The 14,366-nt window shown below is 49.0% G+C and overlaps 2 protein-coding genes across 6 annotated transcripts; both read left to right on the top strand.

Moving 5' to 3' along the window:
* The first annotated feature begins 538 nt into the window (after window positions 1–538).
* On the top strand, window positions 539–7,863 carry LOC139583520 (polyhomeotic-like protein 3). 4 transcript variants are annotated; one of them, XM_071414693.1, is made up of 12 exons: window positions 539–696; window positions 1,626–2,394; window positions 2,593–2,742; window positions 2,932–2,994; window positions 3,158–3,365; window positions 3,476–4,789; window positions 4,931–5,184; window positions 5,316–5,475; window positions 5,561–5,672; window positions 5,965–6,085; window positions 6,258–6,474; window positions 6,718–7,863. In XM_071414693.1, the coding sequence occupies exons 2-12, from the start codon at window positions 1,645–1,647 to the stop codon at window positions 6,870–6,872; spliced, it is 3,504 nt and encodes a 1,167-aa protein (XP_071270794.1). In that variant the 5' UTR covers window positions 539–696; window positions 1,626–1,644; the 3' UTR covers window positions 6,873–7,863. The 4 variants fall into 4 exon arrangements, with proteins under 4 accessions (XP_071270794.1, XP_071270797.1, XP_071270796.1 ...); XM_071414694.1 differs by having other exon boundaries at window positions 583–746; XM_071414696.1 differs by lacking the exon at window positions 2,932–2,994 and having other exon boundaries at window positions 3,302–3,365.
* Window positions 7,864–8,350: 487 nt separating this feature from the next.
* LOC139583519 (claudin-11-like) lies at window positions 8,351–12,069 on the top strand. 2 transcript variants are annotated; one of them, XM_071414692.1, is made up of 3 exons: window positions 8,351–8,944; window positions 9,168–9,332; window positions 9,721–12,069. In XM_071414692.1, exons 1-3 carry the CDS (start codon window positions 8,719–8,721, stop codon window positions 10,005–10,007), a joined length of 678 nt encoding a protein of 225 aa, XP_071270793.1. In that variant the 5' UTR covers window positions 8,351–8,718; the 3' UTR covers window positions 10,008–12,069. The 2 variants fall into 2 exon arrangements, with proteins under 2 accessions (XP_071270793.1, XP_071270792.1); XM_071414691.1 differs by having other exon boundaries at window positions 9,126–9,332.
* Window positions 12,070–14,366: the final 2,297 nt, after the last annotated feature.

The following is a 14,366-nucleotide window of genomic DNA, read 5'->3' as shown; positions in this document are numbered from 1 at the left end:
AGTGGAATGGAATCCCGTGCCGCGCGAAGCCTGCCAGGGCAAATTATGTTCCATCGTTCTACGATGTTCCGATTACTGGCCTGTTGGAATCCCCAAAAGATCCTGGGCCTTGTAGTGAGATCTAGGCAGAATATACGTTTTTTTTGTTGCCTCTATTCAGAAACAAGAAGAAATGTGTATCCACCAAAGAGAAAGATGGGTGGAGAGAGAGAGATGCCGCGTTCAAAACAACTGGTAACTCGGAAATACCAGACTTTAGTGCGTTCAAAACAACTGGGAACTCGGGAAAAACGAGCTCCGATTGGGGAAAATCGATTTGAATGGTCATCCAACTCGGAATTCCAACTTGGGAACTCGGGTCTCTTACTGGAGCTCCGACTTTCCGACCTGAAGATCACTGACGTCATGATTTGATGTCGTATTTTTTTTTCTTCGATTGCCCAGTTGTTCTGAACACGTAAAAAGAGACGGGGGGGAATGGGGCGGGGGACCACACATATTTAATTTGTGTGCAGTCCTCCTGCACTGTGCGTGGTGCTGTGCTGTCTCGCCCCTCTCTCTCTGTCAGAGCGTCACAGTTCTACGCTACAGTAGGTTGCTCTCTCTCCATTCCTCCCATCTGGCGGACTGACTGGCCCATCGCAGTCGTCTCTCTGGTCGCCCTGAGCAGTCTGCCGACACACAGACCCCTAGCAGGTATGAAGGGATGGTGGTAGTGAAGGGAGCACAGGGGGGGAAACCCTATGGTTCGTAAGTTATTTCTATTAATCATAAACTCACATAAGCGTCTCTGGAATATTCGCAGCATATGTTTCACACTCATTTTTGAAGCATCCGCGTTTGACTAAGATACTGTACTTTCATTAGCAGGTTTATCACAAGCGAGGCAAAGGCATACAGATAATTTATCGGGGCTGATGTTATGACGCGCTTCTGTACAATACACTTTCTGCGCTCTCTCATACCAGGAAGTGGAGCGCGCAAGGTGTCTCGAGCACGCCCCTTTTACCCTACTGACTCATTTGCAATGTTGTCCTGAAACGCAGATCAGCCTTCCTTCTGTGACAGAAGGAGGAGCCTATAGATAAACTAACATGCGTTTTCTCTTCGCTGATAGACAGAGAGAATAGACTTGGCTACATGCGTCACAGCTGGTTTGGGGTAGGCCTAGGTATGTAGGCTACTCTTGGTGGTTTTGGATAGAACATTTCATCACAGCCACATTTTTAATAGGTTGGAATTTTCTTGGCAGGATATTTGTTGACAAAATAGGCTATGCATCGTCATCATAAACATGATTAAAGGCAAGGCACAATAGTCTCCAGCAGCTTGAGAAGCACTCTCAAGTCTAGACCCAGATTTTTGCATCTGCCGTGCTTGGGTGGCACCTGCTGATGCGATGGTCCCCATATATCTCCATTATAAATGAAGTCTTAGGATTAGTGAGTTTTACCATTACTTTGGTACAACAACTTGAAGTGCATATAAGTCTAATGTTTAACGGTCTGTGGAAACGGTACCTGATTTGGCTAACGGTGGTTAACTACTTACAATGTAGTCAATCATGAACTACATTGTAAAACAGAGACAGTGGTCTGATACTGTGTGTGTGTGTCCTCCTGCAGTGTGCTGAAACCTAGAGGGATGGAGACAGACCCTGCCTTGGAGACATGCACTGAGAGCAAAGCAGAGACAGGGGGAGAGGAAACACGAGAGGGACCCATCACGAGGCCCAGCCCCCTGTCCCCCAATAGGTCTACAGCTGCTCACACTCCTACAGCACTCACCTCTACTCCCCCTCAGCTTACTTCCTCCTGCCCTCCTAAACTCACCCCCGCCCCCAATCCCTCTACTAGTACACTCACCCTCACCCCTACGTTCACACCCTTTTCCTCCTCTACACCCACCCCCAATCCACCTAAACTGACCCCCACCCCCTCATCCCCCCCTACACTCACCTGTAAAACACTCCCTACCCTTACCTCTACAGTACTCAACCCCACCCCAACATTTACACCTACTCCTCCCTCACTTACTCCCAACCCCCTCACCTCTAAAATACTCACCCCCAGACTTACTCTCCCCACACTCACACCCACTCTACCTACACTCAAGCATTCCTTGTCTCCCTCGCCTACTAAACTCACTCACAAACCTGCTCCTCTCCCCCTCACTCCCCCCACCCTCACCCCTACTGCCCCTCTACTCACCCCCTCTCCCTCACCTCCCTCCCCCACTGTATCTGCGATCCCTTCTCTGCCCCCCTCTGTAACTCATGGCAAAATGTCCTTTGCTCCTGGGCCTTCCTTCTTCCTGACCAATGGGAATGCAAGGCCACCCACCACGCCCACCTCTCCACCAATCACGCCTTTCCATACCCCAGCCAGCAGACAGGTAACTGACCAAATAGAAAATAAAACAAAAGCAGCACACTATGTAACCAGCCACACACACACTCACATACTCACACAGGCACACAGCAATTGACTACACAGACAACCACGTCCCTTCCTGGATCAATTGGTTTACATTCCTTTAACCAAGAGTACAGTATTCAAAATACCCCCCTAAAAATACCTCTCCCTTTTTCAGGTCCCTCTTCCTCGCCCCCTGGGTACGCCCACTCTGGTGCAAGCAAATCAGAGCATCTCGCCTGTTAGACCGAGGGTATCCCAGCAGGCCTTGCTCCTGGGTCGGAGTCCTTGTTCGAGCCGAGACCAGATGCTGCTCAGGGCCCAGATGGTAACAACACACACTCCAACAACTCTCAGCCCTACTTCTACCAACTTCAAACTCCTGAAGCTTAACCATGAGACTGGCCTTTTTCAAGCTTCCTCAGTTCAACATTCCTATCTCTCTCTCTCTCTCTTTCTCTTTCTCTCTTTTTATGTCTGTGTTCTGTCTATCTGTCTGTGTCTCTCTCATTCTTAGCTGATTTTCACCTCTACGTTACGGCCTGTCTCTTCCTCTTCCTCTCACCCTGCCTCCGCTCAGGTGAGCAGTTCAGCAGGTGTGTGTTAGGTGTGTGAGAGGCCACTAGTGTAGATTGTGATTGTCTCACAAGTTTAACTACACTCCCTCTCCCTCTCAAACCCCACTCTCTCCCTCTTTCTTTTCCTCCCCTCTCCCCCTCTCTCCTTCCCTCCCTCCCCCTTAGCTCCAGAGTCTAACCCTGCGCCCCTCTGCTCCCGGCACTCTCACAATCCCCCCCTCTTTACGTCTCAAACCTCCCTCCTCCTCCCTCTCTCCTATCTCTCGTCCCCTTACACCCCTTTTCCCCCCTCTTCGGCCGCGCCCCCAGCCCAGTTCCATGGCAACAGACAGACAGACCCCACCTACCCGGCACCTCTCAGTCCCGCCTCCAAGTGAGTCATAAACATGTGATAAGAGTAGAATGTTCAGGAAGAATGAGGTGTGATTTATAGTGTGTCCAATAAAACCATTCAATCCCTCGCTCTTTTTCTCTTCTCTCCAGCTCTCTACACTTCTGTGCGGTCTGTCCCTCTGAGACCCAGACTTCATTCTCCAAACGGCCACAGAGTGGTGCCCCCGAGACACAGCCCCGCCATGCGACCATTTGCTGCTGCTGCTGCCCATCAGGCCCTACCCAGCAGACAGTGTACAGTTCCAGCCACCAGTCTGTCATCTCAAAGCCCGCCCACACAGTCCACCCCTGGCCAATCGCAGCTCAACTCAGGCTCTAGGCCCCTTCCCTTGGGTTCTTCCTGTTTTGATCGGTTACCGCCGGCATCAAGGCAGCTGCAAATGATTGCCCTCTCCGCTGGCTCCACCAGCCGCTTCAGCAGCCAAACACGGCCTGCGGCCAACACACACACCCCACCTTCTGTCCAATCAAAGTGTCTGGTTCTTGAGTCCCCACCTCCTCAGCTCGATGCCCAACCACAGAGGACTTCTGACCACGCCTCTCCCCCTCCCACCTCCTCCATCCACAAAGCCAACTCACCCCTACCATACCCCCATTATCAGGCCAGACACATTCAGTCAAAAGGAGAAGTGGGTAGACAGGGGGTAAGGGAGGAGAGAGAGCGGGTGGGGGGAGAGGAAGTAAAGATGGGGGAAATTGAAGAGGGGCAGAGCGATAAAGAGAGGGTGGCAGGAGAGAGAAAGGTAACAGGAGAGGAAAAAGGGATTGTTGAGAAGAGAGCGGAGAGGGTGGGAGAGAAGGAGGACCAGAGAGATAGAGAGAAGGAGGACCAGAGAGATAGAGAGAAGGAGGACCAGAGAGATAGAGAGAAGGAGGACCAGAGAGATAGAGAGAAGGAGGACCAGAGAGATAGAGAGCGGGTGGGAGAGAAGGGATTGCTGACAAGAAAGGAGAAAGGAGAGGCTGGAGGAGAGGAAGAATGGATGGAGAGAGGTAAACAATATGAGAGACTGAGAGAGATGACAGGAATAGAGGAGGAGGGGGGGGAAAGGATGAAGATAGAGGGAGAGGAGCAGAGAGAAAGGATGGAGGTAGAGGAGGAGGAGCCGGGACAGAAAGATGCGATGAAAGGAGAGAAGGAGGTGGGGACTACCATTGACCAGGACACTCCGATAGACCCTCACCCCAATGCAGACCCGGCTACTCAGAATCACATACACTTCAATGCCCTCTCACACACACCTCATAACCCCACCAGTCAGAACGACACCCCCCCCCCCTCAGGTTCCCCCATAGACCTCCAGCGACCAACGGACTGTCCCATAGAGCGACCCCCAGACCTACCCCACAAGGACCAAGAGGACCTCTGTGAGAACATGTCCACTCAGTCTGACAACCACTCAGGTACCAGGGTCTCTCTGCTGTCCTCCTGTCACGTACACCATTTCCTTTAGCCTTGGCCTATTAATGAACTCGAAACTAACTTTTGAAACACTAATCTAACAAGTGTTGTGAACTCTTCCTCCTCTCTCTTCCTCCCCCCAGTCTTGTCCAGTCTCTCCTCTCAGTCTCCCCCTGCCTCACCCTGCCTCACCCCTCCATCTGACTTCCCTCCTCCTCTCCTGCCTGTTAGCCCCTCCCACTCAGAGACCCTCAGCCTATCACAGAGCCGCTCTGAGACCCTTAGCCTATCAGAGCGCGAGCCTTGGACACAGAGGGTGTGGCCAGAGGGCGGGAGGCGTGTCTTAACTCACCTGGTGGAGGGCTTCGTCATACACGAGGGGCTGCAGGCGTTCCCGGTAAACACACACACATTTTAGAGTAAAATACTTCTTCCTACACGGGATATAGCTGATGTCTAGTTGGTGTCATATACTTATACATTAACAGTATATATAACCTGTGTGCGTGCGTGTGTGTACCTGTGCAGGTGAACCGCTCATCTCTGTTGTTGGGAGGGCAGGAGGGTGTCTCCCAGAATGGGAACACAGAGGGGGCGGAGTTATTACCATTGACAGACACACCAGAGCCACCGGAACATTTCAGCGAATCAGAACGAGTGGGTGTGGCCACAGATGACCCGCTGACAGGTAAGCCACATTAATCTCCTGTTTCTGAATCAATATTCGATTCAATATTCAGTTCAATTCTCCCTCTGAATCCAAACTTCACTAGGTACCAGAGAGAGACAGAGGGGGGTGTTACAGTGTGAGTCTTGTGGGAAGAGAGGCCATGCCCACTCCTTCCACCGCTCCAAAAGATACTGCTCCACTTCCTGTGCCCGCAGGTGAGTCACACTCCCATAGGCCGAACACAGAAACAAGACCATGACAGATGAGGTATTCTCTCTGTCTAGACACAGCATAGTCTATTTACTAAAGGTGTACAGTACACACATTCATAAACACACAAACACACCCTCACACACAGGATGTGGTCAGGTGTTGGTGCTCAGACAGGATGTGAGATATGAGAAAATCTTAACCCCAGAGTGCTCAGAGAAAGGACACATCATCTCTCTCTCTCTCGCTCTCGCTCTCGCTCTCGCTCTCGCTCTCTCTCTCTCGCTCTCTCTCTAGGCTTAATGTAGGGATGTCTAAACGTCTGCGTGCTCTGAGTGCAGGCAGCCAGCCAGAGGGGCGGCGCTCTGAGATAAACAAGGAGGAGTCTGTTCCTGGCAAGCCCCTCTTACTGCGACTGGTCAGTTACAGTTACAACTCAGACATTGCTGCAACTTTTAACAAATAGGTCACTCACTCCACAGTGATACAGGTTTGATGCTTTATAACATGTTATAACCATTTATACACCTTTATAATTCAAACCTAGCTGTTCACACATGTTCCATCTCCTGTAACATGATTTATTTTAGCCACGCGAAATATGGAGCGCCCATCGCCGTGACTACGAAGGGGAAGAAGGGCATGCTGTTCCCATAACGACCAGGCTGGAGCGCAGAGCGGCACGGAGGGCAAGGAGGGCATCAGAGCCAGCGATGACCCCTAGTAACCCCACCGTGACCTCTACTGAACCCACACCTGCACAGTGGAGTGTAGCGCAAGTCTGGGACTTTATACACACACTGCCAGGTAAAACACATATACAAAAGGACACACATTCACTCATCTCCCTGCTGTAGGTTGTTGGCAGGTTATAACCTGTGTGTGTGTGTTTGTTTTAGGTTGTGGAGAGGTTATAACCTGTGAGTGTGTTGTTTTTAGGTTATGGGGAGGTTATAGCCTGTGTGTGTATATGTTGTGGAGAGGTTGTAACGTGTGTATGTTGTTCTTAGGTTGTGGGGAGGTTATAATCTGTGTGTATGTTGTCTTTAGGTTGTGTGGAGGTTGCAGAGGCGTTCCGTGTTCAGGAGATAGACGGCCAGGCCCTGCTGCTGCTCACTGAGGACCACCTGATGACCAGCATGAACATCAAACTGGGACCAGCGCTCAAGATCTGTGCCCACATCAACACACTCAGACACACGTAGAGAGGGAGAGATGGAGGTGAGGTGGGAGGGTGGGTGGAGGAGAATATAGAGAGAGGAAAAAAGGGAGGGGTGGGGGGACGGTCTAAGGCACTGCATTGCAGTTGAGGCGTCACGACAGACCCGGGTTCGTTCCTAGGCTGTGTCACAACCGGCCGTTGACCGGGAGTCCCATAGGGCGGCAAACAATTGGCCCAGCATTGTCCGAGTTAGGGGAGGGTTTGGTCGGCGGGGCGTTACTTGGCTCATCGTGCTCTAGCGACTCCTTGTGGCGGGCCGAGCGCCTGCAGGCTGACTTCAGTAGTCAGTTGAATGGTGTTTCCTCCGACACATTGGTGCAGCTGGCTTCCGGGTTCAGCGGGCATGTGTTAAGAAACACGATTTGGTGGGTCATGTTTCGGAGGACGCATGACTCGACCTTCGCCTCTCCTGAGCCCTTTTTGGAGTTGCAGCAATGAGACAAGATCGTAATTGGATATCACGAAATTGGGAAGAAAAGGGGGTAAAAAACAAAACAAAAGAAAAAGTGAGGGAAAATAGTGATTGATAGATGGGAGAAGAGAGGGGGTCGGAGAAGGGGGGGAGATTATCAACTGAGAGCTGAGAGCAATTAGTGAGAGAGGAAGGAGGATTTTGTTATATTCTGTTGTGTCTATGTACATATTTTACAATGCAGTCTATTGGTTGTAAATCTTAAACATTTTCATGAAGGATTGTAATATACAGTATGTATTTGTCTGTTTGGTAATTATTTTAGAATGTGGTGTCACATGAAAACTGTAAAATCTGTTTTGATTTTACACAGCTGATACACAGATTTTTTGTATCACTGTGTGGAAAATAAGGTTTTAACTAAAGAAATTATTACGTTTTATATATGATCTGAGCAAAAAGTTAGGTCTTATTTGTCTCATAACCATGTCGTTTTGTGAGATTTCTTAATTTTTTCTCTTATCCTTCCTATTCAAACTCTGTAATAAATCAAATGAATTTATGGACATTGTTTTATTGCCTGGGTATTGGTATTGTGATATTTTGTAGTCACAAATGACCCATCTCACTACTAACTTCGGCCACTAGATGGAGTTGATAATTCAGGTTTGCTAGTAGATAGACTGCTGCTGCATTATTCGTGTGGAAACAATGATCAAGATAAATGAAATATGAATTACATAAAAAACTATGCAGAATATTAATATCACTGATGCTTCTCTGGAGGACAATGTCTAAGTTCAGACATGACAACAATTCTGAAGCAGCACAGCCGTATTATTGCTAAATCAACCCGTGTTTATGCCAAATCAATCAGGAGCCAGAGGGAATTTCAACACTGCTGAAATTTGTTTTTAAGACTTAAACTGCATCATAAATCATGAAGACCCCCCCCCCCCCCACACACACACAGAAACACACAGCAGTCTACCATCTTGGCACCCATTGGTCTCTGGTTTACATTAACCGCCCCATACCTTCTTCTGATTGGCTGAAAGTTTGGTGTTTGAGACTTTTTCCCTGTACTATAAAACTCAATCTGCGCATTTCTCTGAAGTTCAGTCCTCCTCACACACCCCTCTCGCACTGTTGGACCCAGGTGGAACTATACGACTTATAACCTCTCCGGAATGTATTAGTCATTTAATTAGTGATGAATTGGTTTTAATGTATTTACTCTCTCACATTTTACTTGGTTCATTTATTAGTTCATGTTTTTCAAAATTTTTCACAGACCTATATTTTGGGTTAGTTCAGATTTTTCCCCTGGATTTAAAAAAATAATTTTCTTCTTTTAAAAAAAAGAAAAAAGAAAGTGATTTATTTTTGATTGCGCATCCCTGTGATAGTGTGTTTCATGGCACATGTGTGCAGACAGCTGAGTGGGAGCGTGGCCAGCTTTGCAGGCTGGGTAGGTATCATCATCGCCACGGCCACCAACGACTGGGTGCGCACCTGCGACTACACTGTCACCACCTGTGTGCGCATGGACGAGCTGGGCGCGCGAGGCCTCTGGGCAGAGTGTGTCATCTCTCCCTCACTCTACCACTGTGTCACGCTCAACCATATCCTCACACTGCCAGGTGAGAGAGAGAGAGAGAGAGTGTGTGTGTGTGCAGATGGGCCACATCTGTAGCCAACCTGCAGACTTCAATAAAAGTAAATAAAGGCTTACTGAGAACTGTGCATATCTCTTATGTTATTTCTGTGTTTTCAACAATTTATGAATGCAAAAGTCAACATTTTAAAAATGTTTACCTGCAGGTATCGCTGTGATCTCTCTCTACCTCTCCCCTCCCCCTCCAGCATACATCCAGACATGCCGTGCGTTGATGGTGTGTGCGTGCCTAATGGGGCTTCCTGCGATGGGGCTGGTGCTGATGTCCATGCCCTGTGTCAGACTCGGAGATGAGATCCCCGCTACCAAACTACGCCACGGCATGGTCGGGGGTGCTCTCACCTTTATCGTGGGTGAGTGAGACACAAAGACACACACATTCCACATGCACATATACACAATTTAATGTTATTCTATATGGATTAATTATGCTGTGTGAGGCTATGGGATGATTTGTGACCGGATCATGGTTGTCACTAGTTACCACAGCCACAAAGTCAAAATTGGCTAAGGTTTAAAATCAGATTTTAAGAAGAGAAATTATAGAAATAGGCTTATGACTTTGTTGCTGTGGTAACTAGTAACGACCTCATAACACCCTCTCTCTTCCTGCATCCTGTGTGGGACAGGAAGTCCCTGTCAGCAGCCTTGTGACTGACAGACCCCGTTGGGGGACAAAAGCTGACTCAACTCTCTTTCTCTCCTTCCTCTCCCTCTTCCTCCTGCCCTCTCTCTCCCCAGCTCTCTGTGGATTGGTGTCGACCATCTGGTTTCCTATTGGTGCTCACGCAGAAGAGGGTCTGATGTCATTCGGCATCTCACTGTACACCGGATGGGTCGGCTCCGCCCTCTGCCTCCTGGGGAGCTTCATGATTTTGTGTTGCTGCGGTGACAACCCCTCGGCAACCCCCCAAAGGCAGCAGAACAGCTACTACTACTCCAGACAGGCAGGGGGCGCTGACACACCCATCAACCTTGCCGCTACCGCCGTAGTCACGGGCAACCACGCCAAGAGCGCACATGTATAAGAATGTGCATTTGTGAGAGTTGGAGTTCTAGGCCAACTACATTGCAGACGTATGCCAGATCTAACAACGCCTGCATAGTTATTTAACATACACTATATATACAAAAGTCTGTTAACACCCCTTCAATTTAGTGGATTCGGCTATTTCAGCCACACCCGTTGCTAACAGGTGTATAAAATTGAGCACACAGCCATGCAATCTCCATAGACAAACACTGGCAGTAGAATGGCCTTACTGAAGAGCTCAGTGACTTTCAACATGGCACCGTCATAGGATGCCCCCTAAAAAACAAGTCAGTTCATCAAATTTCTGTCCTACGTGCAGTTATTGTGAAGTGGAAACGTCTAGGAGTAACAACGGCTCAGCCGCGAAGTGGTAGGCCACAAAAGCTCACAGAACGGGACCGCCAAGTGATGAAGCGGGTAAAAATTGTCTGTCCTCGGTTGCAACACTCACTACCGAGTTCCAAACTGCCTCTGGAAGCAATGTCAGTACAAGAACTGTTCGTCTGGGAGCTTCATGAAATGTGTTTCCATGGCCGAGCAGCTGCACACAAGCCTAAGATCACCATGTGCAATGCCAAGCATCGGCTGGAGTGGTGTAAAGCTCGCCGCCATTGGACTCTGGAGCAGTGGAAACTCGTTCTCTGGAGTGATGAATCACGCTTCACCATCTGGCAGTCCAATGCACAAATCAGGGTTTGGCTGATGCCAGGAGAACACTACATGCCCGAACGCCTAGTGCCAACTGTAAAGTTTGGTGGAGGAGGAATAATGGTATGGGGCTGTTTTTCATGGTTTGGGCTAGGCCCTTTAGTTCCAAAGAAGGAAAATCTTAATGCTACAGCATACACTGACATTCTAGACGATTCTGTGCTTCCAACTTTGTGGCAACAGCTTGTGGAAGGCCCTTTCCTGTTTCAGCATGACAATGCCCCCATGCACAAAGCGAGGTCCATACAGAAATGGTTTGTCGAGTTCGGTGTGGAAGAACTTAACTGACCTGCACAGAGCCCTGAACTCACCCCCATCAAACACCTTCGGGATGAATTGGAACGCAGACTGCAAGCCAGACCTAATCACCCAACATCAGTGCCCAACCTAACTAATGCTCGTGGCTGAATGGAAGCAAGTCCCCGCAGCAGTGTTCCAACATCTAGTGAAAAGCCTTCCCAGAAGAGTGGAGGCTGTTATAGCAGCAAAGGGGGGCCAACTCCATATTAATGCCCATGATTTTGGAAAGAGATGTTCGACGAGCAGGTGTCCAGATTATTTTTGGTCATGTAGTGTATCAGCTAACCACATCATATGATATTGCAATCTGGTGCCCAACTGCACAGTCGATGACATGGCACCCAACTATTGGTTGATGCAATTCAATGTAGTCGGGCAGGAACTCGAACAGTAGGTAAAGAAGGGTGTAAACTGCAGAGAACTTATAATCCACCATCTGGACATTCACATGTCTGGCCTGACCATGACCTCATCCTGTCGACGGAGACTTCACATCCTCTCAGACAGGAATCTGGCCAGGTTGCACCATCCTCCTCACCTTTTCCCTTCCTGTTCACTAGAATTCCACTCTTCATCTCCACCACTGATGTTCTGTGTTCTAGTGTTCCAGTGTTGTAGTGTGGTGAGGGAAAACAGACAGGTGTTCTCTCCGAATTAGTCACTTTATTCAATGTTTTATTGACAGTTTATCAGGCAACAGCAAAACACAGATCACTGTCACTCTTTCTTCAAACATTACACTCTTCGACAATAAATATTTTCATTTTTGTATTATCATCTTATCAAACTCTAAAAATATTTTCAACCAACTCATCCATGCAACACCAGAGGTGTCAGAATATTAGGTATTATGAGAGCATGCTTCCTCTAGTATAACTGATTGGTTGATTGATTCTATGCACACTGTTACCTGTTGGATGTATGTTAATAATGCAGTGTTAAATAAACACATCTGTATTTTTGTGATATTGAGTTTTCTGGTTGGAAAGAGTAACTATGTAAGAGTAATCTCTGTAAAAGGCAATAAAATGTATTCATTCACTCACTCATTAATGAATCATCTCATCTGTCCATCCCCAGCATGAGGGGGTTTCTCTTCTCTCGTCCCTCTCTCGCTTCCCCTGAAATCGACCCTCTAGGCACTACTGTAGATCTAAGAGGATTGGATAGGTATCAATATTTTTCCCTTTGATAGTCCAGGTGGAATCATTGCCATATTGATCACCTGTCCTGTCCTCTCAGGTCTACTTAAGTGCCTTTGGTGTACATTGTAAGGGGCAGGGCTAGGGGTTGATGAGGGATTCAGGAGCCCTCTGCCCTTCCTCTCCTCTACACTCTTTCAAAAAAAGGTTCCAAAAGGGTTCTTCGACTGTCCCCATAGGATAACTCTTTTTGGTTCCAGGTTGAACCCTCTGTGGAAAGGGTTTTACATGGAACCCAAAAGGGTTCTACCTGGAACCAAAAAGGGTTCTTCAAATAGTTCTCCTACTGTATGGGTACAGCCGAATAACCGTTTTAGGTTCTAGATAGGTTCTAGATAGCACTTTTCTTTCTAAGAATGTAGTACCCAGGAAGTGGGTGTGTTCCATTGCAGCAGTCACTCATAAGAGGAGCCCTCGGTTTTCTGTGGATCTGTGTAGCCCTGATTGGTTTGTCCCTGGATCTATGTAGCCCTGATTGGTTTGTCCCTGGATCTGTGTAGCCCTGATTGGTTTGTCCCTGGATCTGTGTAGCCCTGATTGGTTTGTCCCTGGATCTGTGTAGCCCTGATTGGTTTGTCCCCTGGGTCCCCTAGTGGAGCTCTGAGGGCCGGAGTAGTAACCTGATTGATTCTGGTACTGGGAGCAATCTTCATACTGGTTTTCGTCCTGGTACTGGGATCTTGGCCATCTTGGTTCCCATCTTGATACTGGTTCCGATCCTGGTTTTGCTGTTGGTAGTGGTAGCCCTTCTCCGCTTACAGTCCTGGTAGCACCCCTCTTCCTGGTTGTCCTGGAGGTTAAGGTCGTTGTCAGGGAAAAGGTGTCGTAGAGGTGATCGTCATAGCGCTGGTAGGTGCTAGCATGAGCCACTCCCTCTCTGGTGCTGATCTCCAAGGAGCTGTTCCATATCCTATAGCAACCGTATAGCAGGATACCAAGAGAGACAGCCCATAATAATATCACATCCTATAGAAACTGTCGATTAGAGCAGCTAGAAAGAGGAGGGGGGAAGGAAGAAGAGGAGCAGAGGGTGGATAGAAAAATAAGGGAGAAAGGGGGATGGAGGGAGAGAGGGGGGATAGAGGGAGAGAGGGGGGATAGAGGGAGAGAGATGGAATGGAGGGAGAGAGGGGGGATAGAGGAAGCTCTCTTCTCCACATGAAGAAAGTGACAAGTGTAGAAGTGACACAGCGTAACATCCCGAGAGTGCACCAGACAGCGAAGCTTTCCCAGGGAGAGAGGGGGGATAGAGGGAGAGAGGGGGATAGAGGGAGAGAGGGGGATAGAGGGAGAGAGGGTGGAGAGAGGGCGGATGGAGGGAGAGAGGGGGGATGGAGGGAGAAGAGGGGGGATGGAGGGAGAGAGGGGGGATAGAGGGAGAGAGAGGGAATGGAGGGAGAGAGGGGGGATAGAGGAAGCTCTCTTCTCCACATGAATAAAGTGACAAGTGTAGAAGTGACACAGCGTAACGTACCCAGAGTGCAACAGACAGCGAAGCGTGCCCAGGTGAGATGCTACAGTTTCAACATCAGGTAGGAGTTTACCAAGATGGACACCGCGGGGATGCACGGCACGCATGATGCCAAGTAGGGCAGGCTCCGACCACTCTCCAGCTGGCTCACAACCACCCCCAGTAGGGTTGTAATTTTTCCCGCTACAATCCCTGAAACAGCGTCGTCCTTTCCGGTCCCTTGCTCCACGCTGAAGATGACGGTGGCCCAGACGAGAAAGGAGAGGAGGAAGAGGAGATGCAGTGTGTCACCATGAGACCGGAGGACGAGGTGATACGGACTGAGTCGTTGGGAATCCCCAGGCAGACACGCAGGGTGGAGTAACCCCTACCCAGAACCCTCTTCAACAGCGAGGAAGGGCTGGTGTGGAAGCTACCCGACTTGTCAGATTCACTTGCAACACCGCTCGATTGGTAGCTGGAGCTATCAGGAGCAAAGATCGATGAGTCTGATCCTCCATCCAATCTGGTCGTACAAACACACACACATACCCACACTCACTCACTCACCCAGGCCTCTTAGTGTCCCCAGGTGTTGCTGTACCAATCAGGTACCCGAGGATCAGATTCCAGCCAATGAAAAAGGCCGTACACACCCCCACTGTGACGTAGCTATAGGTGAAGGCTGACTATT

The sequence above is a fragment of the Salvelinus alpinus genome, chromosome 8 (genome assembly GCF_045679555.1).
Source record: "Salvelinus alpinus chromosome 8, SLU_Salpinus.1, whole genome shotgun sequence".
NCBI lineage: Eukaryota > Metazoa > Chordata > Actinopteri > Salmoniformes > Salmonidae > Salvelinus > Salvelinus alpinus.
The sequence above is the reverse complement of the archived record's forward strand: the minus strand, read 5'-3'. Positions and strand labels throughout refer to the sequence as shown.

Coding starts and splice junctions, on each gene's coding strand:
- LOC139583520 (XM_071414693.1), top strand. CDS start 1,645: ATGGAGACAGACCCTGCCTTGGAGACATGCACTGAGAGCAAAGCAGAG. Junction 4,790..4,930: donor TCAGTCTGACAACCACTCAG/GTACCAGGGTCT, acceptor TCCTCCCCCCAG/TCTTGTCCAGTCTCTCCTCT. Junction 5,673..5,964: donor TCCACTTCCTGTGCCCGCAG/GTGAGTCACACT, acceptor CTCTCTCTCTAG/GCTTAATGTAGGGATGTCTA.
- LOC139583519 (XM_071414691.1), top strand. CDS start 8,719: ATGGCACATGTGTGCAGACAGCTGAGTGGGAGCGTGGCCAGCTTTGCA. Junction 8,945..9,125: donor CCATATCCTCACACTGCCAG/GTGAGAGAGAGA, acceptor GTTTACCTGCAG/GTATCGCTGTGATCTCTCTC. Junction 9,333..9,720: donor TGCTCTCACCTTTATCGTGG/GTGAGTGAGACA, acceptor CTCTCTCCCCAG/CTCTCTGTGGATTGGTGTCG.